This window comes from Papilio polytes, unplaced genomic scaffold (assembly GCF_000836215.1).
Source record: "Papilio polytes unplaced genomic scaffold, Ppol_1.0 DF823923.1, whole genome shotgun sequence".
Lineage (NCBI taxonomy): Eukaryota > Metazoa > Arthropoda > Insecta > Lepidoptera > Papilionidae > Papilio > Papilio polytes.
The window spans coordinates 451,612-478,570 of record NW_013525281.1 but is presented as its reverse complement, the minus strand read 5'-3'; the positions used below and the strand labels follow the sequence as shown (position 1 = coordinate 478,570).

Here is a 26,959-nt window from a genome sequence, read left to right as displayed (position 1 = left end):
ATATGACGGCTGATAGAGATGTATGGAAGAGCAGCACATACTGTGCCGACGTTTACCGATACGTTTTATGCAATGTTCCAATATTTTTTGATATATGGTTTACTTTTTAGTTTCCCAAATGAATTCTTTGTTTTAAATAAGTCTTAACTAGTTTTATATCAATGAATTAACTATATTACATTTTCGTGGTTTACAAATTACATTAATTTTGCATAATCAAACCAACACTAACATTTATTAAGTAAACTTAAGAAATTACTTGAAAATACAAGCAATGCTATTTTAAATCTCTTAGCATTGAGCAATTTGTACATTTTTTTACATTTTTGTACAAATAACATTTTCGATTAAAATCATATTGAAATTTTACAAAAACTAGAGACTACGAATATTAGTTACTTACGCCCGGTTTCTGAAATAGTCAAATTTAATAATAATAAATTAACTGTTTGGGACAATTTTAAGTGATTTTTCTATTCATTTGATAGGTAATAAATATTCAAATATTCTAGCCTATAAATTCAACATAGATCAACTATAAATTTAAATTTTCAGAAACCAGCCGTCAGTGCCATCTATGGAAAACAAAATGAAACATTTGGACTTCACAATTCAAATCAATCTATTTGTGTAGCTAATGATTTAAAAATGTCCACTTTGTCTAGAGGATGATTTCACAGTAACTAGCAGCCAGTTAAGGTGACTAAGACGCTGAGGAGCACCGCAGAGACGGGATACTGCAGACGGAGTTGTCCGCCATGTTGCATTGCAGCGGGATGTTCTCCTTCAGAAAGAAAGCATTTTCAACTATATTACAAGATGCATACGATAGCTTTTGCTTTGTTCATTTATTCATCGCTAGTTTTTTTTAATTATAAAAGAATTTTCTGGAAATTTAGATACATTTTTAAAAAATAAATTGTTAAAAATATATAAGACTTTTTATCATAGGTTTTTTTTGTGACTGAATGGCCACTGTTTGCCTTGAAGAGGCATTTACAGTTCCACCGGGCTTAAAACCGATAATTAAAGATAAAAGTGAATCCTAACCTAACTAATATTATAAATGTAAAATTTTAGATGGATGTTTGTTAGTTTGTAGCCTAAACAGTTGAACAAATTTCGATGAAATTTGGTATAGATGTAGAGGATAGTCTGGAAGAACATATAGTTTACTTACTTTTGGTTTTAATTTCACGCGGAGACGATATAATGGTAAGTAACTTATCTTCAGAAATTCAGAAGTACCAGAGGAACTGTTTTTTTTTCTAACTTTCGCCTGCGTCTTTTTCCGCGTGAAATTAAAACCAAAAGTAAGGTGTTAGTGTCCGTTAGTGTGTATAAAGTAGACTGACCGCTGAGCACGTGGACGACGACAGATCTGGGGTTGGCGTTGGCGGGCGCGCAGGTGTAGCGGCCGGAGTCGGGCGCGCGCGCCTTCTGCACCAGCAGGTGCGACGTCGTCGTCTCCCCCTTCTCCGTGATCACCGACACGCCGCCGCGCGGGGAGTCGTAGTTTATCTCCTATGACCCATCAATACCACACTAATTACCTGCCTTGGATTAAATATATACTTTAAGACGACACCTTTGGTGTAAATATCTGTTTTGTCTAGAATTTTGTATGCATATTACAAAGATATACAATAAAAAATAGAGTAGGCTTATTAATTGTTAATAAGTGTCATTAAATCATACTTTTTTATATAATATAAGGTGGCAAACGAGCTAGCGGCCACCTCAATCCACCGAAATGGAAAGCGACCGCTGCCCATAAACATCCGTAATTGCAGATGCGTTGCCTACCCTTAATTGATGGAGGAGGAGACGCACATAAAAACATTTCCCCTTCCTATGCATCTCTTCCACCGTCAAATCCACTTTTCCTTCCCATCCTTTCCTCTTAAGAAAAGGGTGGAAAGGGAAAGGGACTAAAATTAGGCCTCCGGCACCACACTCGTCAGACGAAACACGGAATTGCTTCCACTTCACCCCTGTCTTCTGTGTGGTCGTGGTATTGCACCGGGCGAGCCCTGCAGTGCTAACATGTTAAAGGGAGCACTACCACTGTTGGATATAAATATACTAATGTAAATGTGAAAGTTAGATGGATGGATGGATGTTAGAGTTTGTAGCCTAAACGGAACGGATTTCAATGAAACTTGATATGGATAGTCTGGAAGAACACATAGGCTAACTACTTTTTTTTTTTAATTCCACGCTTACGGAGTCGCGGGTCAAAGCCAAAATATATAAATGTTTATATTTGGTGGCACTGTTAAGTTTATTTTACACCAATAGGTGGAGCTTATTATAATTTTGCGAAATGTCAATACAACACAAGACGGCACTAAACTTGACAATATACCTTTCTTGCACAATATGCCTTCATACTATAGACTAGTCTATAAATATATATATATCCATCTATATATTATAATAAAGCGTAAACACACACTTCTTTGTTGCCTAAGATGTCAGCAATCACAGCATATTTTTGAATAATTCTTTTTTTTAATAAAAATCCCTACACTTATGTCACGCTTTAGGCTGTATATTTTCACACCATTAAACTTAGGGAGTAAATATTTGGATAAAAACCCTAATGTGGGAAAGAGACCATAAGTTGCTGCCAACATCAAAGAAGAAAGGTTGCGGTGCTTTGTCATCATGTTATGTCACTTTGACATTTGCTATTGTTTGACAAATGTACACAATGATATAAAATTTTCATAATTTCATGCGGATGAAGCCGCACGGGAACAGCTAGTATATATATATTTAATATCGGGCCTATTACAAGAATTTTAACTAGTTCAAGTCTTAAGTTATGAAATTAACGTGTTATTGGAAAATATTCCAAAAAAGACAGCATGTGGAGAATATCTTGAACCTTAAAAATATAAAACTGTTATACATTAAAATTTAGACGACGTTGACTTTGGCAGCGTTTCAAGTTGCGGGGGACGCGGAAACGAGGTTATTTTTTATGATTGAACTTTGCGTGATATAGTTAAAAGTTAACACACTTAGTTAACGAAAAAACTTAATGTCACACAATTTCATTGTTTTTTTTTATAACATAAGATGGCAAACGAGCAAGCGGCCACCCAAATCCGCCAAAATGGTGAAGCGACCGCTGCCCATAGACATCCGCAGTTGCAGATGCGTTCCATACCCTTATCCGACGGAGGAGGAGACGCACATAAAGAGGATATTTCCCCTTCCTATGCAACTCCTCCACTGTCAATCCACTTCCCCTTCCCATCCTCTCCCTATTAGAAAAGGGTGGTAAGGAGTAAGGGACTTAAATTAGGCCTCCGGCACCACACTAATCAGACGAAACATGGAATTGCTTCCACTTCACGCCTGTCTTCTGTGTGGTCGTGGTATTAGTGGGGGCGTGCCCTGCAGTGCTAAGATGTTAAAGCGGGCACTACCACTGTCAAATTTTCATTGTTATCTTGTACTTTTGATTTCACCGATTAAGAAACATCAGGTGAACTGCTCGATAGTTAGTTATTTTCTTTCATAAGTTTATTTTTAAAACTTAAAAAAAAAATTTCGTATCTTTTAAATCCATTTACAACTAAAGTATAAATTAGTAAATAGATGTGAGTTGCGTAATTACATTGTGTTTGCTATAATACTAGCGTTTGACCGCGACTCCGTCCACGTGGATTTAACAACAACAAAATGGTAGCTTATATGTTCTTCCAGGCTATCCTCTACATCTATGCTAAAATCCATTCAATATTTTAAGCTACAAACTCTAACAAACATCCATCCATCTAAATTTTCGGATTTATTAGTATAATGGATGACATATAGATAATACATAATTTGTAGATGTTAGTTTTTTTTTTATATAACATAAGGTGGCAAACGAGCAAGCGGCCACCTGAAACCGCCAAAATGGCGAAGCGACCCCTGCCCATAGACATCCGCAATTGCAGATGCGTTGCCTACCCTTATACGAGGGAGGAGGAGACGCACATGAAGAGGTTATTCCCCCTTTCTATGCATCTCCTCCACCGTTAAATCCACTTCCTCTTCTCAACCTCTCCTTATAAGAAAGGGTGGTGAAGAGAAAGGGACTTAAATTCGGCCTCCGGCACCACACTCATCAGACGAAACACGGAATTGCTTCTACTTCACGCCTGTTTTCTGTGTGGTCGTGGTATTACTGGGGGCGAGCCGACACATTCGTGCTAAGATGTTAAAGCGGGCACTACCACTGTTAAAGTTACTAGTTCCGAACCATAACTAATGGATAACATAGAAGTATTCTTCATACAAATGCGATAGTTTTGATGGATCTTTGTTATGATTTGTAGCCTAAACTGCTAAAATTTTGATAAAAATTGCTATAGATGTATGTAAGGTAACAGGTAACAATTAATATAAATATAATAGTTGTAGGGTAGGTAGAATAAATCAGTGAATACAGCTCGAATAAGAGCAAAGTCTGGAGGAACACATAGGGTACTATTTTTTTTAATTGAAAGTAACCAGTTTGTGTTTAAGTAACCTCGTCGTGGTGTGTCCAGCGGATGGCGGGCGGCGGCTCAGGCGAGTGCTGCACCACGCACGTGAGGTTGATGGTGCTGCCCGTGTTGATGAACAGCTCCGGCCCGCCCAGGATCGTCGTCAGCGGCTCTGCGTAACGACAATTGTAACTGACTCACACTAAACTGTCAAAGTGTTGAGTGTACACTCAACAGCAATAAATCTGGCTCAATTAAAAAAACTAAACGTCTCGAATACTAAGAGACAATTATAACTGATTCTAACTCAATACTGTCAAAGTGTTAAGTGTACACTCAAGAGCATTAAATCTGGCTCAAGGAAAAAACTTGAACATCTCGAAAACAGTGTTTATCAGACATTATATACCCTTAAATTGAAACAATAATGTTTATAATTTCAATTTTATTGATTAAAAATTAAACAATTAAAAAATCTTGCCTTAATACAAAATTAAAAACATGACATTTTAAAGCAATATTTCTAGAATTTTATTGTCTTTTGCCTCCTCGTCATCATCATCTTCCCTGCTTTATCCTACTCCCGTAGGGCGCACCGGGTTTTCGTACTCCAAATAACTATATCATACGTCATCTGTCATCACTCCCTTCTTCATGTCACCTGACAAGCAATCCATCCATCTCTATCGGTATTAAAGGGAAAAAAATAATAAAAAATAGCATCCAAAGTTTTTTTTTCGCACATATTTATAAGATAATGCACATTTATGGGTGAAAGTGGGTGATTAGTAAACATTATAAATCAATTACCAACAACGGAGAGGTACATGCGGTGTCCGATGGGCGGCGTGGTGCCCACTTGGCACTCGTACACGCCGGAGTCGCGCCGCTGCGGGAACCTTATCTACACAATAAACATTTCAAATTCGCTAATGGCCACTGACCCACTTTACTGCTGCTTTGTGCCAACTCTATTTGACAATTTATTACGGTAACTTAGTATTTATAAGTTGGACTGTCATCGATTTGTTGTGGACGGAAATTATTGTTACAATTCCTGCCCTTAATCGACCCCAACATGTTTACCCTCCCTATGCGTCTCCTCCACCGTCAATACACGTTCCCTTCCCATCCTCTTCTTATAAGCTAAAGGTGGGAAGGAAAAGGGACTGAAGTCAGGCTCCGTCTCCACACTCATCAGACTGTACGCGGAATTGCTCCCATTTCTGTGTGGTCGTGGTATTGCACCGGACGAGCCTTACAGTGCGAAGACGTTAAAGCGGGCTCTAATAAACTTTAGTTTCGCTTTGATTCCTATGAGCTTATATGGAGGTGCGCACATTGCTTAATTTTAGTTAGTTGTACAGTAATTTAGTCAAAGGGTTACCCCTCCTCCCCCATAAATAAACATCAAACATAGATATGCAATTAAAAATCTTCAAACCCTTACTTTTAGTATCCAATCTTCAGTATGTGGGTTATGAACACTAATGAACCTCTGGTCTGAGGTATACGTCATTCTGCCTGATGTAAGGAGATGGATATCACGATGTCTAATCCATGATACCTGTATAGAAAATATATTAAAAATGTCCTTATGTAAAACTGTTGCTCGTGACTTCGTCCGCGTGAAATAGAAAATTTTAAAAAAATCTATGTTACTTAAAACGTAGCTTTTTACTGGTGAAATTATAGAAATCGGCCCAATAGTTTTTGAGTTATTTCAATACATACATTTGTAACAGTAAATTTGTAACTATATATGTATTCGAATAACTCGAAAACTACTGGGCCGATTTCAAAAATTCTTTCACCATTAAAAAGGTACTTTTTTTTCTTTTAATTTCACGAAGACGAAGTCGCGAGGAACAGCTAATTAATAAATGGACCACAAAACAATTGAAGACGTGGACGTCTCCAGGAAGGGAGAAGGAAGAGAGGAAGGTAGGTAGGGTAGCTGCCTCCTTAGAAGAATCAAAAAACGTAAAATAAATATAAAAACATAGAATGGTAGCTATTTTTATACCTATTAAACATTAGCCGGCAACACTTTAGTTTTACATTTAAAAATAAATTTCCTTTACATTAAGATAGTACAATATTTCTAATAACACTGAAGATTATCATCCTGAGGCAAGTTTTAATTATATATAAAACCATTCTTTTCAATACAATATTGCAATACACAAGTCACAGAGATAGGTTCTTGTTTATTTCTTACAATAGCTTCTTCATTGAAATAATGAGAAATATTAAATCATCATTATGCATAGAATAGGTTCCAATATAACATTCAATTTTGATTTATTTAATTAACATGAAATAAATTATTTAAAAGGTTTTAAAAGGTTAATATAGAAAGATGGGGATATAACACGAAAAACAAAAATAAACACTTTAGTCAAAGGAAAACGAACTAAAGTTTGAAAATGTTAAAGAGAATATACAAAGGTAATAAATTCAGATATAAAAGCTAATAAAGTGGTATAGAAGAGTAAGAAATATCAACTTCATAGAAATAAAAGCAAGAAAATAATAATAAATATAAACTGACATACGAACCGTTCTATTCCCAAGGTCATGGACCCTGCAATTTAACTGCGCAGTCTTGCCTACTAAAGCTGTAACATTTCTAGAGTAAGCAACGTCGAAGTGAGGTCCGCGGTGAGCCAGGCCTAGATCCATGTCGGTATAATCTGCTTCGGGTACGCCATTTGTGCCTACCCCATTGCCGGTACAACCTGCACCAAATAAGACAAAAATAGATGTTTCCTTCTGGATTCCTAGAAGCTTTTGCTATGAGCACTGTAGAAGTAGTCACTTGGAGCACTTTTTAAACATTAGACGATAACATGAGTGTCGATGACACAGGGGATTAAGCAAGACTTGTAATCAGGTCTTGGGTTCGAATCCTGCCATGTACCAATGTGCATAATTTACCCGACGTTCTTACGGTAAAGGAAAACATCGTGATAACTGCACATATCGGCCTAAAATTTTAACGATATGTGTCAAACCCGCCATCGTGGTTGACTATGACTTAGTCACCCTTTACTTAGGGAAGCTCCGAGCCCTAGTAAGGACATATAGTGAGCTGAGGATGATGATGATAACATTTACAGATTTCTAGATAATTATACCATGTTTAAAACCTTTTCTCTAAACTTTGTGTTGGCAACACACGGTATATAAAATTGACTAGTCTACTGTAGTTACTAGTTTTTTTTTTATTATAGATTATTTCTTGTGGAAATGCTTTGTCAATGACTCCATTCCCTTAAAACCTTCAAACGTTCATTTGCCTAGTTCTGTTAACGCGTGACGTCATAAGGACTGCTGTCCTTGAGTGTCATTGTAGAAAGAAAAAATGAAATATGATTTTACTAGCTGCCGCCCGCGAACCTGTCCGCGTGTAATTAAAAAAAAGTGAGTAGCCCAAGTGTTCTTCCAGACTATCCTCTACGTCTATACCAATTTTCCATCTAAACTTTCCCATTTATTTTATTACTAGCTTTCGCCCGCGACTCAGTCCGCGTGAAATTAAAAAAAAAAACAAAAGTAAGTAGCCTATGTGTCCTTCCAGACAATACTCAGCGTCTATGCCACATTTGATCGAGATCCGTTCAGCCGTTTAGGCTACAAACTCTAACAAACATCCATCTAAACTTTCGCATTTATAATATTAGTATGAAGTATGAATTATGATTTTATTACATTTCCCAACATGTGTACAACTTACGTTTATTAGATCATATTGCAAACATCTCTCCAAATTAAAGTTAAGACGTTATTTGTATATTCTTGTTTGTACGAGGTCAAATAAAGTATCTGAAATTCAGGTCACGCACCGACCCGGGCATTATGTTTGCAATAAATAATAGTCAGCCACAAAATAGGACGAGTTTAATATTAAACATTGTGGCGTTTAGTAAACGGCTACTTTTGTCTCCTTCGAGTATTATAGCAGCTATTCAAGGTAGACAGGCATTGTGTGCCCGCTGAGTTACGTACCCAATATCCAGCTATTATAGTAACCGATCTCAGTCGGTTTCAATTCGAACATTTGTACAAATGAATCCCAGCTAAAGTAAGACAAAGTTCTGTGGGAGTGAAATCAAGAGTTTTACTAGATTACTTCACTTTGAAATACTTTGTTTGAAATGTTGGGATTTTGTTGAATGTAATTTTTTGATATCTTTTAGCTTATAAAGTAACAACTGTTTTTTTTAAATAACTAGCTTTTGTTAATATATACAATCGCTTTAAATCAATAGATTAAATTATTTTTAATAGTGTAGATTAAATTTTAATAGTGTATAATAATGACTAATTTCTATAAAACATTTAAAATCATACTAATATTATTAATGCGAAAGTTAGGATGGATGGATGTTTGTTACGAGTTTGTAGCCAAAACGGCTGAACGGATTTCGATGAAATTTGGTATAGATGTAGAGGATAGTTTGGTAAAGCATATAGGCTATTCACTATTGTTTTTTTTTATTCCACGCGGACGAAGTCGCAGGCGAAAGCTAGTCGTTCATAATGTATTATGGATCAATATTCAGTCGTAATATACGATAGTCTTTGTAACCGATATTGTTTATAAATCATTTCTTACACCAAACGACTAAATACCGGGAATCGAGGATTTACGTATAAAGGCCTGAGGCGGCCCCTTTGTGTAACGCCCTGGGCACACCTTTTCGCCCTGGTACACTGGTACTGGCCGTATCTATTCTATGTAAAGCACATGTTTATTCGAAAAAAGAAAACAATTCACAGATTAATTATGTCTACATAAAAGACAAAGGTGTCTATTTTTATTTCCACTTAGTTTGACGTAAACTTACCCGTGCGACTCGCTAGGGCAAGCACCCCCATCGCCCCGAAGAGCAGAGCCATGGTCGCTGAATCACGGCACCGATTACATCCCTTTACCGCCCCGTTGCACCCTTTACACCATCATCTGCAAGGAAAAGAGACTTTAGAACGAATGGTATAAGGTCGATTTTACAGCGAATAAAGTGTGTTCAAAGGCATGCGTTTTTTTGTTTTAATACATCTATTTCTAAATATACAAGTATAGATGTACCCGTATTGTGTCATACCAACGGATTTCTGCTTTAAAATTGCTGGATTCTTTTTTAGTTAGGATTACATGTTTTAGTTAGGATTTGTATTAAAATTAGTAAGATTTATAAGTAAATATTCAAACTTGAGTATTTTATTTAATGATTTAAACTTTGTATAAAAGTAAATTAATGGTTTCGAAGAAAAAAGTACGCGTTTTGTTTTTGAAGGACAATAGATGTCGCTGTTCTCAGTAAATTAAGAGCTATATTAAAAAGTGACAAGAAAATCGTTATTTATTATGAATGGAACATTTCATTTAGTTTGAATATCGAATGAAGAATGAAATAAACTTTATAATAGTAAAAATACTATGATAATACGAGTTAAGAGATTACGTAACTCTTCAGCAATTAAATGTTGCCACATTATTTCGTGATATGAGAAAAGCAATTCCATATTTTAAATTGCGTATTTGTCATAATCGCCCTTACTCGTATTTTAGAAATGGACGTTTTAAAATGTATGACAATGAAAGGTTTCTGCCACATTGTGGTTGTGTAAATGTAGGGTCCTATTAAAACAACCCTTTTCGTGTATCTGTAGGTATAACCACTCGTGTATACTAATATTATAAAGAGGAAAGATTTGTATTTTTGTATGTATTGAAATAAGTTACTACTGGGCCGATTTTAAAAATTCTTTCACCGTTAGAAAGGTAATTTGTCTATGAGTAATATAGGCTATAATTTTTATTACTTTTTAATTTCACGGGCGAAGTCTCGAACAATATAACCATCATTGGAATAGAGTAACAATAGCTGTCTGCGATTTTGTTCACGCGAAAATTAAAAATAATAAAATCAGACTAAGATGATAACGTAGCTTAATCATGGTGAAAGAATTTTTTAAATCGAAGTAGTTTTTGAGTTATTTCAATAAATATAAAATGCAATTCTTTTCGCATTTTAATATTAGTATAGATATTTTCACCATCGGACTCGAAAAGATTTAACATTTATGGTTATAAAAAAAATACAAACACTAATAAAAAGCATTGCGATATAAAGGTTATCTTATTTATAGTTAAGCCAATAGAAGAAACTGTACTTATCCCCAGGGATTTTTTATCGACTTTTTATAACATCACTTTGTATAGTACGTAAATTATAAATTCATATTTATTCACAAAATACCGAAGTTTTTTTAGTTAGGCTAAATTACTCTTGCTAATATTATGCGACAGTTTGGATGGATGAAGGGATTTTTGGCAAAGATGTAAAACATACTTTCGAAATACATAGGCTTCTTACTTTTTCTAATTCCACGCGAACGGAGATGCGACCAACATTTAGGACATTATAAATATTATAAATCACACATTTTATTATTGATAAAAATACCTTTGATGTGTATTTCAAGATAAATTAAATTTACTACTACTTTTTGAGACTGTTCTTTTCAGTTTATTTAGTTTTAATTACTTTATTAATTTTTACGTCGTCTGTCTAGACAGACAGTCGATTTATTATTCTGTTTATTATGTGGGTAATATTTTTACGATATGATTTTTAGAGCAAAAATAACTCGTGCGTAAATCAAATTATTTGTTTGATATTATCGTCTGTTCACTAACCTGTTTACGATCTTTTTTATACCAAAATAATGACACGATATTAAATTGTCTAAATCCATTTTGTTGTTTGTAAAACTAATATAGCAAAAACGGTAAACTTGGTGTGCACCTGGAATGTTCGATGTCTCGAAGTTACACTAATAATTAGAAAAAAAACACGTAAATAAACAAGACATTCACTTCTTTAATTCACAACCGATTCGAAGGAGCACTTATATGTTTGTTAATTTGTGTAAGTTAAATTTGAATATCACTAACGGAACGACGTTGATGACTTTGCAGACGCGACGACAGATTAAAAAAGCGGCCGCGTCCGCCTTGACGACAAGTGTGTAAATGCCATCTAGTAGCGTTATAGGCAAACAATTTCAATTATCGTTCACAAACAAAACAAGATACAAAACATTTAACTAATGTGAATATGGCTATCTCATGATATATGTTAATATACACCTTTTTTTCCAAATGTATTAAAGTAGTTTAATTGTCAAAGAGAATACGAATAATAAAATCGGGTCAAGAACAGCGTTGCAAAGCTATTAAATTCTTCTATCATACATTCTCAGTTCACTCACTTATCCGAAACGAACAAAGCTATGCAAACAAATCCTTTATAAACAGGATTCTGTTTGCTTTTGACAATTTTGTTTGTCCCGCAAACGTTGCAAGTGTATTTTAAACGAATATTTTAAGATGACCCGGACTTTGTTTCGTTCGAAATAGAGTTTTAATGAAACTTTTTGAATTATTCTGTATAATATTTAGTTAATCTTATTAGTAATAGTAGTTTATGTTCCTATAAGTGTATGAAATAATTGAACCTATATTTACTGATCTTACTAATGTTATAAATGCAAAATTTCATATGGATGGATGTTTGTTAAAGTTTGTAGTCTAAACTGCTGAACGAATCTCAAAGATTGTCATAGAGGATAATCTAGAACACAAAGGCTACTTACTTTTTTTTTATTCTACGCGAACGAAGTCGCGGGCGAAAGCTAGTACCTGAATTAAAATGAAGATAGTTTTTCATGTATTATTGAGTTACCGAATAAAGTTGTATGCTTAAGTTAGTATGTAGCTTTGTGCTTAATGGAACTGTGGTTTTTCGCTCTCAAAACATTTGTCAATCAGATTGTCTTTCCGTTGGTTCCCTTTGAAAAAACTGCAGTTAGGTCAATGCAATTTCACGGTAATGTAGAGACTGTTACATTGGACAGGATTGTTAAACTCTAGAAGTCCTTTTTTGTAAAGTGTAATTACTAAAAATATTTAGGAACTGTACCACAACGGTTTTTTTAAAACCAATGGGGAAAAAATCCATTGAGTCCATTGTTGTAACTTTCAACGTCTTTAGATGGTATATCTCACTCCTTTCTTTTTCAACATTTTGCATAAATTCGTTTGTAAAAAGTTATGATTCGTCTTTTCTGTAGAGATGTGGAACAGGGTATCTTCGGCTATTTATCTTACCGCCGTCCTCGCACGTCACGTCGGGAATCCTTATTGTTTGCGATTTCTCAAAACTAAAATATATTTCGGCCCTTATTTCCTTTTACGATGAATTTATGGTCGAACGATGTCATTTGTTTTATCGAAATTCTTATGAAGGCTTATTCGAGTGATTTGTAACACAAGGAGACAGAAATTGGTATTTATTATGATTGCTTTATTACGGAATCATATGGTTAATATATAATAATTACAATAAATATTATAAATGCGAAAGCTACAATGGATGGATGGATGTTTGTTAGCGTTTGTAGCCTAAACGGCTGAACATATCTCCATGAAATTTGGCACAGGTTTAGAGCAAAGTCTGGAAGAACACATCGGCTACTTTTTATCTTGGGAATAGTTACGGTTCCCGTGGGAATCCTTAATTTAGTTTTTTTAATGTTTAAGCGATCATTCTGTAACGATTCAACATATCTTATTAAAATTTGGCACAGATATAAAACAAAGTCTGGAGTACACATGGGATAAGGTTCATCCCCGAGAAATGTCCGGTTCCCGAGGGATACGTAGCTTTTTGTTATTTATATAGTTCGTATGTTTTTTAATACCACGCGGACGAAGTCGCGGGTAACTGCTAGTATTCTATAAAATTAAATTGACTAAAGAAGCTTACGCATAATTATGTTTCAATAACGATGATGTTTAATAATCTGCGCCGAACGCTAAAATCTTACTAGTCAATATTATAAATGCGAAAAATTAGATGGATGTTTGTTAGAGTTTGTAGCCTAAACGACTGAACTGATCATGATGAAATTTGGTATAGATGTAGATAGTATTCAGATAGGCTATTCACTTTTGTTTTTTTTTTAATCCCACGGGAACTGAGACGCAGGCGATAGCTAGCAAGGGTGTAAACAGGTTGGCGTTTATTTAACCTAAAATGTAATTGATACTATATCTGAGTTTGGTAATGCTAACTTATTCTTAAAATTTGTATTATTTAAGCGATCAAGCCAGTTCATTTCACAACACAATTTATCGCAATAGCCAAACTAATTTCGATTTATGTAGGGTTTAAAAAGTGAAAATTAAATCTTCTATTCATATTGTATACCCAATAATACCATTTTAAATGCAAAAACATAAGTCATTACTGTTAACGTTCTGTTTTACGATTCGTGAGCTTTGTATGCGACGTATTCAAGCAATTTACTACATTCGGTCTACTTTCCGAACGAGGAAAATGGAACGCCGGCGCCGGAGCGTCTGCGGAGTTTTAGATTGCCATGTATCCATCGCATTAGATATGCCGACGTACCCTTTCTCTGCAATCCTAAATCAGGCTATTCTATGACATCTTATCATAAAAAACTTCCTTTCTTCTTAATGGAACCTACTTTTTTATTCCCTGGTATAGACTAGTTAGACGCTCAATCGATTATGAAAAACAACACAATAAAGATTAAATCAAAAAACAATGAACTTTTCTATCCTAGAATTATAAAGAGGAAAGATTTGTGTTTTTGTATGTATTGAAATAACTCAAAAACTACTGGGCCGTTTTTAAAAATTCTTTCAACGTTAGAAAGGTAATTTATCTGTGAGTAACATAGGCTATATTTTTTAATTACACGCGGGCGAAGTCGCGAGCTACAATAGTGTCCAATAAAATTGTACACAACAGAAGATTTTAATTGTTATTAACTTATTTCACTGTTTATGTTTTTTCTGGTTAATCTGGTAATGGTCACACTAAGCAATGACGTAATTCATGTTACATATCTTACTAATATTATAAATGTGAAAGTTTAGATGTTTGTAAGAGTTTGTAGCTTAAACGTCTGAACAGATCTCTGTCTGTAGTCTGTACACATAGGGTATTTATTTTATTTTTTAATTTTACAAGGACGGAGTAGCGGGCGAAAGCTAGTAAGTTTTGCATAAATATAAGCATAATGAAAACGATTAGATTATATTAGATAGCAAAAGCAAAGCATTATATTGTAAATGCAAAGAAGATGCCATTTTAGCTACGTGAAGGCATATCTTAGTTGAAAGATATATCTACACAAAATAAAAGCAACTTCATAGAAATAGGGCAAAGTGAATATTATATGAACTTTTCAACGTCAATCTTAACATCGTATTTTACTATTTTCAGGCGTCTTGTCTCAAAGCTTTAATTATATCGCGTAGTATAAAATGTCGTTTAAATTGCCAGCACCTGTCGACTTCCCGGACTTGCTTCTATATAATATACACAACGACAACCTATTAAAAGTCACTTACACTGTTATACCGTTTTAATGAAAATAGATTATTTTAATGGACACTTATATTTCTACACGGAAATAAATATTTTATATATAAAGTTTGTAATATTATTGTTACGAGCGTGCGGGATAGAGTCAAAACGTCTTGAAATTTTCTGCGTTAATTTATTGGCGACTTAAAGAACAGGGATTCACTGCACTCACAAATCGTCCGTCAAGACTACACGATGCACGCAAACACTGAATTACTAACACGACGCACTTTACAGAACACCACAGTCACTATTCACTAGCACTTTCACTCCGCGGTCACTTAATCTTCCTCGTAATTCGCTCTGGACTTCTTCTTCACAGTTCACATTCCACCGTATTACTCCCCGAGTCACGACTGACTCCCCTTATATAACCCGAATTTCGATCTTCTTTTCGTTATTCATTTGTCATTTTATTCCAGAACTTTCTCGATAGGCCGAATTACATAAATTTCATAATGGAACATTCTCGAAGCCGTTTCGAATGTTCGAGACATCTTTTCGTGAACGTCATTTTCGCTGCTCGCGGCGATCGAACATTCTGAAAACAGCTCGATTATTCCTCGAATATGATTTTCGCTACTCATCAATAGATGACGTCGCTACATTATTTTGCCACCAAACGTGGAACCAATAATCTGCAATTCTAATAATAATGACACGATCGTCGGTCAATTCACGATTGCATAGATTTGCTTTAATCGATGAAGACGCACAGAAAAAGGACATTTCCTCTTCTATACAAAACCATTTCCCAGGCTTATTCTTGCAAAAAACGGATGGTATGGGATAGTGGAATAAAATTAGATCTCCGACACGCACTTATTAGACGAAATTCAACTTGACGCCTGTCTTGTGGGTGATCGTGGTATTGTACCAGGCAGGCCGATGTTAGCGGCGTCTACCACTATTAAATGTTGATATTACAGTTTTGATAATACTGCCTAATTCACCATAAAATGGGCGCTGAGTTTGTTTATGGGTGGTGTGTCTTCCACGTTGAAGGACATCTATGACAATATGTTGACCCCCTCATTCCCGTTAAAAAAAATGGAAACAATATATTTTTGTTAATGTATATCAGCAATTCAAACTTTATTAAATAACAATCATGTTCGGATAATCATTAGAGTAATCAAACAAAATATTAATGTTATAACCTCAAAACATTTTTATTGCTGCAGGGGGTCAGGGGGTTGGGGCGTGGTGACGTTTATAAGCGAGTCCGGGGTTTACGAGCGCTGTCGTTAACGATGATATAGCGAACACACCCCTTTGTCTGCACGAGTCATAGCAATTGATGTCCCGAAGCCGGATAACTGCTATCTTTTATGATTGTAATCGATAAATAAGTATGACTCGGTTATTATTTTTAAAAGCCTTTAATGGTTAGGGGAAATATTCTCTTTTGCGGAACTCTATGGCCAGTGAAATGTCATCTAGAGCAATCTTACTATATTACTATCTTACTAATATTATGGATTTCATTGGATAAACTGTAAAGTTTGTAGACTAAACTGCTGAACGGGTCTCACAGAAATTTGTCTTAAATGTAGAGGTTAGTCTGGAAAAACACAAAGGCTTTTTGTATCCCGAAAATAGAGGATTACATTATTTATTTTTTTATATTTAGTTGATAATTCTTTAAAGATTCAACAATCAAAATACCTTATTTAAAAGCACAGACATAATATAAACTCCGGAGTTAGAGTCATGAATAAAAAATGTCAGGTTCAGGGATAAGCTAGTTAATAATACAGTTTATACCGAAAACAGTGTAGTGGTACAAAATTATGGTGAAACCACTTTAAAGACCATAACATCAATCGGCGCTGATCAGAGTTAAAATAGGCGTTTAAACAGTTCTATTTTTTTATTTCATTACCAAGGTTATAACTTTCTACATATTTACTTGCTGAATATAACATTTTTAATCTTACCCTTTATTGCCTCTTTTAATAAAAATTGGGTTTAAGTGACCGTTACAGACGCCGTCGTAAAGATAAAGTCCATTAACATGAAAAACTCCTTCAAGGTGAATCGTTAATATTAAATTGTTATATATATCTTTTTAAATATGTATAATCTTAAATTTTTATTTACTTACGTCGGAGTATTGAAACGACATTTTATGCAACCGCGTGCAACTATGAACCAACGTTTAAACTACAAATTCCAAAAAAAATACGTCTGTAACGGTCAAATATTGAAACGAATCTTAAATAATTGGCTTCGCAAGCCTCGATTACGATTTGAATCCCGTCAAAATTTAACAGGAATTTGGAGTTTAAAATGGCCTTATATTTAAGACGCTGTTACAAACTTAAATGACGTCTCAGTAATCGGCCGAGGCGCTTACTAAGCGAAGTGTTTAAAAATCAAACAAAAAAATGGGACCCACCTGCAAGCATTACCTTCCGGATAAAAAAAGAATTATCAAAATCGGTCCATTAGCGGCGGAGTTATGCCGTAACATACATAAAAAAACATGCATACGAATTGAGTACTTCCTTTTGGGAAGTCGGTCAAAAAGTCGTTGCAGTAGCCTTTAGTTTCTTAGCAGTCGTGTTGAATTATTATTAGATACTTATAAAAAACTGTTTATAGAAATACTAAAAATACTTGAAGTTTTTTTTATAAATTTCTTTGAATATGAACAGCAAATTAAATTATTACGTGTTCTTTGCCAGCAAATAGCTCCATTTACAAGTGCAGAATGTGCAAAAGTACGATTTTCGTTTATAGAAGATTTTAAGGTGTGTGCAGTTTTAAAATATACGAATGCAAATTGAAATGTTGAAAATAAACGTGAAAAACTTAAAATCTGCAAAATTGGATAGTATTTTGAGAGCAGTTTTTCTGAGTGTCACTTATGTTCTGGTATGTTATCTCTTGAAGTTACAATTAAAAAAAAAATACATTTTTACTAAAAAAATACTTATTACACAGCATACTTTTAAATAAACTTTATTATTAAAATTCTTATTGAATGTTAAAATTACCAAGCACGGTTTATCTATCTATTTTAATATTAGAAAGAGGAAAGATTTGTATTTTTTTATAATTTAAGGAGCAAACGAGCGGTGAGAACACCGCCAATGGACATCCGCAACATCAGAGGAACTACAGATACGTTGCCACTTGTGCAACTAAACAGTTGAATTGGCTGCGAAATAATCGACAATCGCATCACAGTTTATTCAAAGATGCGCCCGCTCTAAAAACAATATTGTTCCAATTTTAAATATCTCGAAAAAAAAATATCAAAAAGTTCATGTTAAAAACATGTCGGAATTTTTATCATTTGTTTCGTTTTAATTGTTGAATTAATTTCCAAAACGGGTTTAAATTAATTTGAACGCATTGTTAAAAGTTACATCTCTGTTTAAAAACACGAAACCTTTTATTGTAATAACTGTACGCTACACCGTGAAGCAATATCGTTAGCATTGTAATGTATTGTTTCATAAAAACGAAACATTTGTTTTTTTTCTAAGCCCCGAGGTCAGGTCGTGTCCCTACGGTACTCGAATCATTGTAGCTCGGATTTTTTAATTTGTTATATGTACGTGAGATTCGTTTTTCGCTTTTCACCAAGCGCTAATTAAATATTTTGTTTGTGAAGAGTTGCAATTTATTTTGTTACTGGTTTTAATATGTTATAAAAATGTAAATACAGTGAATTTTAAATGATTTCACGTTATTTATAACTTTTTCATACAATATAAGAAAACTAGCCTTCCTTCGCTTTTAAAAACAAAAACACTTACCATTTTGTACAAGTAAAATGAATATTTATTACAGTTTTAAGGCCGAACACTGAAATGACAATTAAATTAATATACGGCTTTAAATAAGGGCACACACATTGATATTTTGACCTCTCACAGATTGTATGCAGCGCTTACAAATAAGTCGAAAATTCGATTCAGTATTCGACCGTTATAATGATTGGTAGCACAACCATCTTATACACAAATATATTGACATCTCAATTTACTTTATAGCGAAAGAAAGAGAGGTTAATATGTTTTTGTGTGTGTTTCGGAAATGTAAACCTACAGTGAGTTGACAGTAAAAAAAATTACGGTCGTAATTGTTTCGGAAGCAACACCCTTAGCGACAAGGTCGGTGTTTCCTACAATATTTTACAATCGAATTACGATCCCTAAAGAATTGTTTTCAAAGTTTCTTAACTTGAGTTTTCCGTATCGCTCCTAACAAGGCTCTGCTATAACTTGAATCCACTAGTACGATTTTTTAATTCTGCTGATTAGATTTGTTACAATAAATTCTGAAAGTACTTGAATAGTAATTTTATTGAGCATAATGAAACTACTAGCTGTTGCTCGCGACTTCGCCTACATGAAATAAAATTTTATAGCCTATGTTACTCACTGATAACATAGCTTTTTATTAGTGAAAGAATTTTTGAAATCGGTCCAGTAGTTTTTGAGTTATTTCAATACATAAAAAAAATAAAAAAATACAAATCTTTCTCTTTATAATATTAGTATAGGGGTATAGAACACAACTGTGGGTATTTTAAAGTTGGTAATCATGTTAATTTTACAAGTATCTTTAACATAAAAATTAACAGCGTTTAATTAACACATTTTAGATTTGCGAAATAAATTCATATTCCATTTACATTAGAGCTCTAAATAGATTAACGAATAATGGAGGTGCGTGCCGCAATATCCCTTACAATTTGACGCCCACAAGAATGTCTTCAAATATATATCGCGTTTCTCAAATCTGAAAACGTACATCACACATCAAATGTGTAAAAATAGAAATCTATAAATATATTAAAGCGATGTTTTGTAATTTAATTGCAGTATATGAAAATTATCTCAGTCTGCACAAACAATACAAAGAGAAAAGATTTGTATTTTTGTATGTATTGAAATAACTCATACTACTGAGTCGATTTCGAAAATTCTTTCACCATTAAAAAGCTACGTTATCAGTGAATAACATAGGCTATATTGTTTATTTTCACACGGACGAAGTCGCGAGCAACATTTCCATTTGTCGGTTCTATAACAAACTAATTTAGGTCATCCTAAACAACACACATCTTGCCATTAAAGGAGCCAATTAGTGTAAATTTAGTGATCACTAATCTTTACTCTCAATTACTATAAACATATCCTATTAGTAAGTTTTGAGCGTGACACCTAAAATTAAGTATAATAATATAAGTTGTGCAACTAAACAGTTGACTGCAAAACAATCGACAATCGCACAGCAATTGCGCGTAGTTTAGTCAAAGTGTTGTGCCTGCTCTTTGTGAATCTGTGCCTAGTGGGATAGTACGATAGTGAATTGATAGCTTTGCGGGTCTGCGGTTGATCAGATTAGGGCTTAATTAAGAACCTAATACTCTCGATGAAAAGCTTTCGCTGAACCTATTGAGATAATCCGTGACCTTTGAGGTTAGTATCTAGTTATATTTTTAACTAGCTAGAGCTTTGAACGGGTGGTGCTCATATTAAAATCTAATTACAGAAAGAAAGAAATACTGATATGAAGATTATCAGCATTTCTTTACTATTAAACACTAGCTTTTGCCCTCGACTCTATCCGAGTAGAATTAAAAAGTAAGTAACTTGTTCTTCCAGACTTTACATCTATGTCAAATTTTATCGACATACATTCAGTTTTAGGCTACAAACTCTAATAAACATCCATCCATCTAAACTTTTGCATTAATAATAATAGTAAGATGTATTTTACGTATAAAACTTCCCCATAAATCAAATATTGCCTAGTTTTAAAGTTATAAGCATACATACATACAGCGGAAAACGCCTTTGTATCTATACCATAATACTAAAGCGTAAACACACACTTCTTTGTTGCCTAAGATGTCAGCAATTACAGCAAGCATGATAATTGAATAGTACTATTTTAAATAAAAAGCCCTACACTTTCACGCTTTAGGCTATATGTTTTCACGCCATTAAACTTAGGGGGTATTTATTTTGGATAAAAACCCTAATGTAGGAAAGAGACCATAAGTTGCTGCCAACATCAAGAAAACAAGAATGCCAAGGTTATCATGTTATGTCATTTTGACATTTGCTATTGATAATTTGATATATGTAAACAACAAATTAAAATTTTCATAATTTCATGCAGATGAAGCCGCACGGGAACAGCTGGTGTGGTGATGACTTTTAAATGTTTGTTTGATATTGAAAGGTAGAGTTTGTTTTTATTTAACTAATTTAGTACTCGTATAAATGAACTAATCCGTGACAATAAAGTAACCGAGGACAGTCGACACCCGCGGCCGTCATTGGGCACTAGGCCAAGTATTTCGCGCCTGAACTACGTTTATTTGAGTAAACGGGATTCCTATGTACCGATTAAATTGTTCTAATAGTGAATTTGACTGGCTGTTGCTCGCGATTTCGTCTGTATCATGATTATAAAAATACTTTGATATGTTTCTAAAAACATTTTTTAATAAACTGTTATGTATGTTTTATGTATGTCGGTGTATATATGTAAATTCCATTGTAATGGTTTAGGATATTAATAAAAAGAAACTAACCGTGTATAACCAACTTTATTTCGAACTGATACATTTATAAGCTACGTTGTATTGATTTTTGTTCCGCGTCTAGTTTCAAAATGTTCAAGCGACTGCAGCTTTTCACCGCCAATTTCCCCGACTGTACACATACAGTAGAGGACGTTAATCCCCTACCCACCTCGGTGAAAACCATTTGAATCTCATAACGTAATACGGTCGAACACTAGAATTAATAACATATATACGAGTGAATGACTCTTATGGCGATTTGCTATACGATTTTCGATGGTGGGAAACGAATTTAATTCTGTGAATACCTTTTGAGTCTATCGATTCATTGAGCAATCTATACTAATATCATAAAGAGGAAAACTTTGTATTTTTGAATGTATTGTAATAACTCAAAAACTACAGGGCCCGATTTTCGAAATTCTTACACCGTTAGAAAGGTAATTCATCTATGAGTAACATATGCTTTGCAATTTCACGCGGAATAAGTCGCGAGCAACAGCTAGTGTTTATAAAAATTAAAACTACATAAAGAGTTAAGTATTTTTAAGATAAAAGGAGCGTGAAATTGATGTCAAAAGTATTCGCCCTCAAAATGATTTATTTATCGTTTAAAACTTTTAATTATTCCGAATTCTGAGCCATTGTGTTATGGCGTGTTGAGAAAATTCAAAGCGTAATTTCAATTCAAAACAGGACTTCCCTTTCAGCAATAAAGTTGTTAGGAAAATTATTGTTGTCGAAGTAATGGTATGAAAATTAATGAAATAAATTACGTATTGATAATGCCTTTGTTGTAATTGAGAAAAAAATGAAGTTTTCAAAATTAGGAATAGAACCTACATGTAATCATGCGTCAAATATATAAAAATAATTAATTTTCAAATACCGTTAACTTCTTAGTAATTGAACAATTGACAACCTAAAAAAACAAAATTCAATTCAAACTGTAGAACTTAGCTGTTCCCGTGCGACTTCATCCGCATGAAATTATGAAAACTTTATTCTATTGTTTATATTTGTCAAATTATCAATTACAAATGTCAAAATGACATGACATGACAAACCTTGGCAATCCTACTTTCTTGATGTTGGCAGCAACTTATGGTCTCTTTCACACATTAGGGTTTTTATCCAAAACATTTACCTCCTAAGTTTAATTGCGTGGAAATATATAATATAGCCTAAAGCGTGACACAAGTATAGGGCTTCTTATTCAAAAAAATAAATTATTCAAAAATATGCTGTAATTGCTGACATCTTAGGCAACAAAGAAGTGTGTGTTTACGCTTTATTATAACAGAATAGATAAAAATTGCACTGAAATATATTTCCATTTTACACAAAAACAACACAATTACACAATATTAGATCCAAGCAAATACAATACTTTTAAATCAAGTATCAAGATTGTCCGCGTAAACACGACCCGAGTGCTGTACTCTCAAATCGTATTACAGTAGAGTGCGCTCCGATCGTAGTTATTGCCTTTTGTATGGACGTTTGTACACTGCGATATTGACTGTGTCAATCACTACCACATTATTGCTCTCTCTTAACTCTTAGAATGGAAAAAACTAGATATAAAAGTGACTAACATTTTAGTATGATAAATTTGAAATATGTGTTACAAGCCTTATAGACGCCAGTGATGTCGTCTGTGGAATATTAAAAAGAAATATAGCCTATGTGTTCTTCTAGACATCTATATCTGTGCCAAATTTTATCGAGATTTGTTACGCCGTTTTAGAGGTGAGGTAGTAACAGTCTTACTAATATTATAAATACGAATATGCTTAGATGTAGACGATAGTCTGGAAGAGCACATGGGCTACTCACTTTTGTTTTTTTCTAATTTCACGCGGACGGAGTCGCGGGCGAAAGCTAGTCATCTAAAAAAATACTTTTTGTTAGAATGATTTGGAACAACTTTATTAGTATTACATTTGTGGCTATAGTCGTTGGTTTAATTTCAAAAACATATATAAATAGAACAGGAACCCTTTACTAGAAGAACTACAGCTATCTAGCAAAATCAAAAGCAGTTTTCTTATAGTAACATTTCACATTAAAATCGCTGAAAGAACCTCATTATTCATTCCCTTATCTAAAACGCCCCCTTTTTTACCTATTAAACATAACCAGCTAATGAGCGATAGCTGATCTGAACATTGAGCTATCAAAGAGAGCGAAACGCTCAGCTAATCAATCATTCAGAAACGGTAATGACGTCACGCGACAAAAACATTAGCCGACCATTAGTTAGGCTGTCCGCACTTCATTTAATTAGACAAACAATGACCAAGCAAACAGGACCTGATGAAATTAATTGTGTTAAAACAAAGCAAAATCCAGATGTCCAGGCGTGTTCAAAAACAGATGGAACGGAAGATTTTGGATTGGAGAGCCCGTAGGAACATCTTTTGCAGGACGGCTTGGTCGGTACAACCAAGACAAAGAGGGACGCAAAGAAAGAGGGACATCCCTGCGTCTCCTCCTCTGTGGGTTAAAGGTAGACAACGTACTAGCAATTGCAGTTGTCTATGGGCAGCGATCGCTTCGTTTTTTCAACTAATTCACCTGGCGGATTGCTCGTTTGCCACCTTATGCTATAAAAAATAATTTTCCGAATTACACACCATAGAGTGTATCAAATTTGATAGATGAGACTATACTTGTAGAAAAGACACAATTATGTATATCTTCTCTATACATAGAAGATATCTGCAACTAATTATTTATCTGCAACCTTTGACCTATTGTAGATGTTGGCTGTTACGGCAACACCAGCCCGCGGTTACTATCAGCCAGCACGCTATTATTTTTTGTTGTCTTATATTAATCTAAAAATGCACGTCAGAACCAAAATAAACCTTCAAAGAAAAATCTTTTCTTCACAAAAATACTTATTGAAGCACTAGGCTTAATTTTTAACCAAAGACATGATGTATTGTAAAATGTTTTTTTTTTTTTTTATAAAGCAATGGTGTCTAGTGTATAGTCTTCAATCTGTAATCAATCATCAGAGTACACTTTCACGGTCTTTACTGAGGTTGTAGTATCCTTCTGTCTTGTCTTACACGACAGTAGATGGAATGCAATTACCACTGAGAAGTTAAATTAGTTTGCTATTACCAAGTGAAACCAACTCGAAATATGAAATGAAAGTCGCAATATTTTTGCCAATAAAATGTCACACTAGAATTCGATTAAATTTCAAGCATTTTCGATGACGATGACTTCGTTATAAATGAGAACGAACAATCGATATATCGTTAATTGCCATCGGATTATAGAAAAATAGGTTGCAATAATTAAAAAACAAACTCATAAATACTACATTAATTATTTAACGCGGATGCAACATTTCATTGCGTAAAAACTTCCTTCGAATTGTGTCAGAGTTAAAAAATGCATGAGTTAAGGCGTTAGATTTTTTTTCTCCAGGAAAAACAACTTATGTAAATTTATTAAGTGTAGAAATAAATACATGATATTGATTTTTTAATTGGTGTATCCATTTATTTGTACATTTAGTGCAGTACCTTTTATTTAAAATTTTTAACCAATTACAAGCTTTCAAACTGTAGCTTTTATATTATAAATACTGCCTTTAGTAGAGAATTATCTTTTTCCAATTAGAACTTCAGCAATTAACACGTTGAAATGTCAATTATACTGAACGCCCTTAAAAGTACTTTACTGCCGCACTAAAATGCGAGGCGAGTTATTAAAAGTTTTGACAACCGTTGATTAAGCGACACGGGCCCAGAAAATGATTCAATAAAAACAACCGTAGCATTTTTACGGCCATTCACATATAAAAAATATACAAAATTTATAATACACTTAAAAAAATTACTTACAACAAATTTTCTTTAACACTATCACTTCACTCACACAAGTATCACACACACACTAACGCGACTAAAAATCGATGTATTACCGCGGAGCTCACCACAAACACGTCCACTCGGATCGAGCGCGAAGTAAAACTGCGGACGAAGTGTGTGCAGCGCTAGTGTCGCGTTATTCCGCCGGATACGCCCGGCCGCCCGGACCTTGCCTACGCTCTCCGGTTCTTCACGAAATTAATCCATCCCCTAAGTCTTCATTATTTCAGACACAATGTAATTCCGATTGTCTGTAAATTTTAAATGAAAAACGTTACACAATCGTTTTAATTTCAGGAGTTTTAAAAGCGTTATTCTCATCTCGGAGTACTTAGCAAATAAAAGTGACTTGATGTGAAAATCCATTACGAAATTAACATAGAAATATTATTAACACTTATAATTTTGCTCTGATAAATATAAGTAGAAGTTAATTTAGCTCTGTCTGAAAGTTACACAGAAGCTAAAACAAACAAAAAGTCGCATCAAGTCATAGCTTTCACATTAGCTTTTGCAAGCTCGAAACAGTTCTCCCTACCTATAACACCAGCCATTTGTTAAAACTTTTTCTTATTACTTGCTTTTCTTTCTTCTACTAAAGAAAGAAAAGCAACATTTTCGTCATAACATAAAGTAAAATCATTTTAATAAAATTTCAGATTAGAATACTTTTACCATATATTTAGATTAAAAAATGAGGTAAATAAAAGTTTTTTTAACACGGGTGATACTGTAGTTGTAACCATTACAATCTTACAAATATAACATGATAGCTTTCGCCCGCGACTACGTCCGCGTGGACTAAGTAAGTAGCCTTTGTAGTTCCAGACTATCCTCCATATCTATGCCAAATTTCATCAAGATCCGTGCAGCCGTTTGGGCGGAAAACTCTGATTAACATCCATCCATCTAATCTTTTCTTAAGTAATATTCTGTTTTTACATTGATTGTAAATTGCTCCAGAATATAAGAACCGTCTTATGCTGTTAATTTACCTGATGGTGGATATTCGTCTCGACTTAACAGATAATATAAATTCAGCTAAATTCGGTCTGTTGGGCTTTCAGCTTTCAATACCTCTATTCTATTTACACTCGATTGTTTGTCGTTTACACTGTTAATAGTTTAAAAGTTATTGCTTTGAAATTATTTATTACCTAAAGACATTAAAATAATTTATAGACGAGGCATTGTGAACAACATTTTTTCACCGATACTTTCTTTAATAGGTACTATGTCAGTTGTCAAATTTAGTGCCAATTCGTGTCTTTCTATTGACTTGTAATAAAACATTGTAATAAGCTTCATTTTTTTCAAATAATTTATAAACAATGTGAATGTATGTTTTCTAAAGTACCAATCAACAGATAGTATTAGTGATGTATGAAAAATGCTTCCAATGCCTATGCCTCCTCTATATATGTTGTAATATCTTTGTTGCCAACTAAGGTTTGTCGTGTTCTGTTTCAGAGAAAGTAAACAAGTTCCCTTACCTTATCATTAAATACACTTGTTTATTTGTGGTTTAGTTTTGCGAAGTTTATTTAG

General features: G+C 34.0%; 1 protein-coding gene across 3 annotated transcripts; it reads right to left on the bottom strand.

Moving 5' to 3' along the window:
* LOC106102241 (protein amalgam-like) lies at positions 1-25,496 on the bottom strand. 3 transcript variants are annotated; one of them, XM_013281663.1, is made up of 8 exons: positions 25,385-25,496; positions 9,341-9,456; positions 7,050-7,228; positions 5,938-6,054; positions 5,298-5,391; positions 4,532-4,659; positions 1,356-1,524; positions 1-784 (listed from the first exon to the last, which is right to left on the bottom strand). In XM_013281663.1, exons 2-8 carry the CDS (start codon positions 9,390-9,392, stop codon positions 684-686), a joined length of 840 nt encoding a protein of 279 aa, XP_013137117.1. In that variant the 5' UTR covers positions 9,393-9,456; positions 25,385-25,496; the 3' UTR covers positions 1-683. The 3 variants fall into 3 exon arrangements, with proteins under 3 accessions (XP_013137117.1, XP_013137118.1, XP_013137119.1); XM_013281664.1 differs by lacking the exon at positions 25,385-25,496 and adding an exon at positions 11,306-11,389; XM_013281665.1 differs by lacking the exon at positions 25,385-25,496 and adding an exon at positions 11,197-11,286.
* Positions 25,497-26,959: the final 1,463 nt, after the last annotated feature.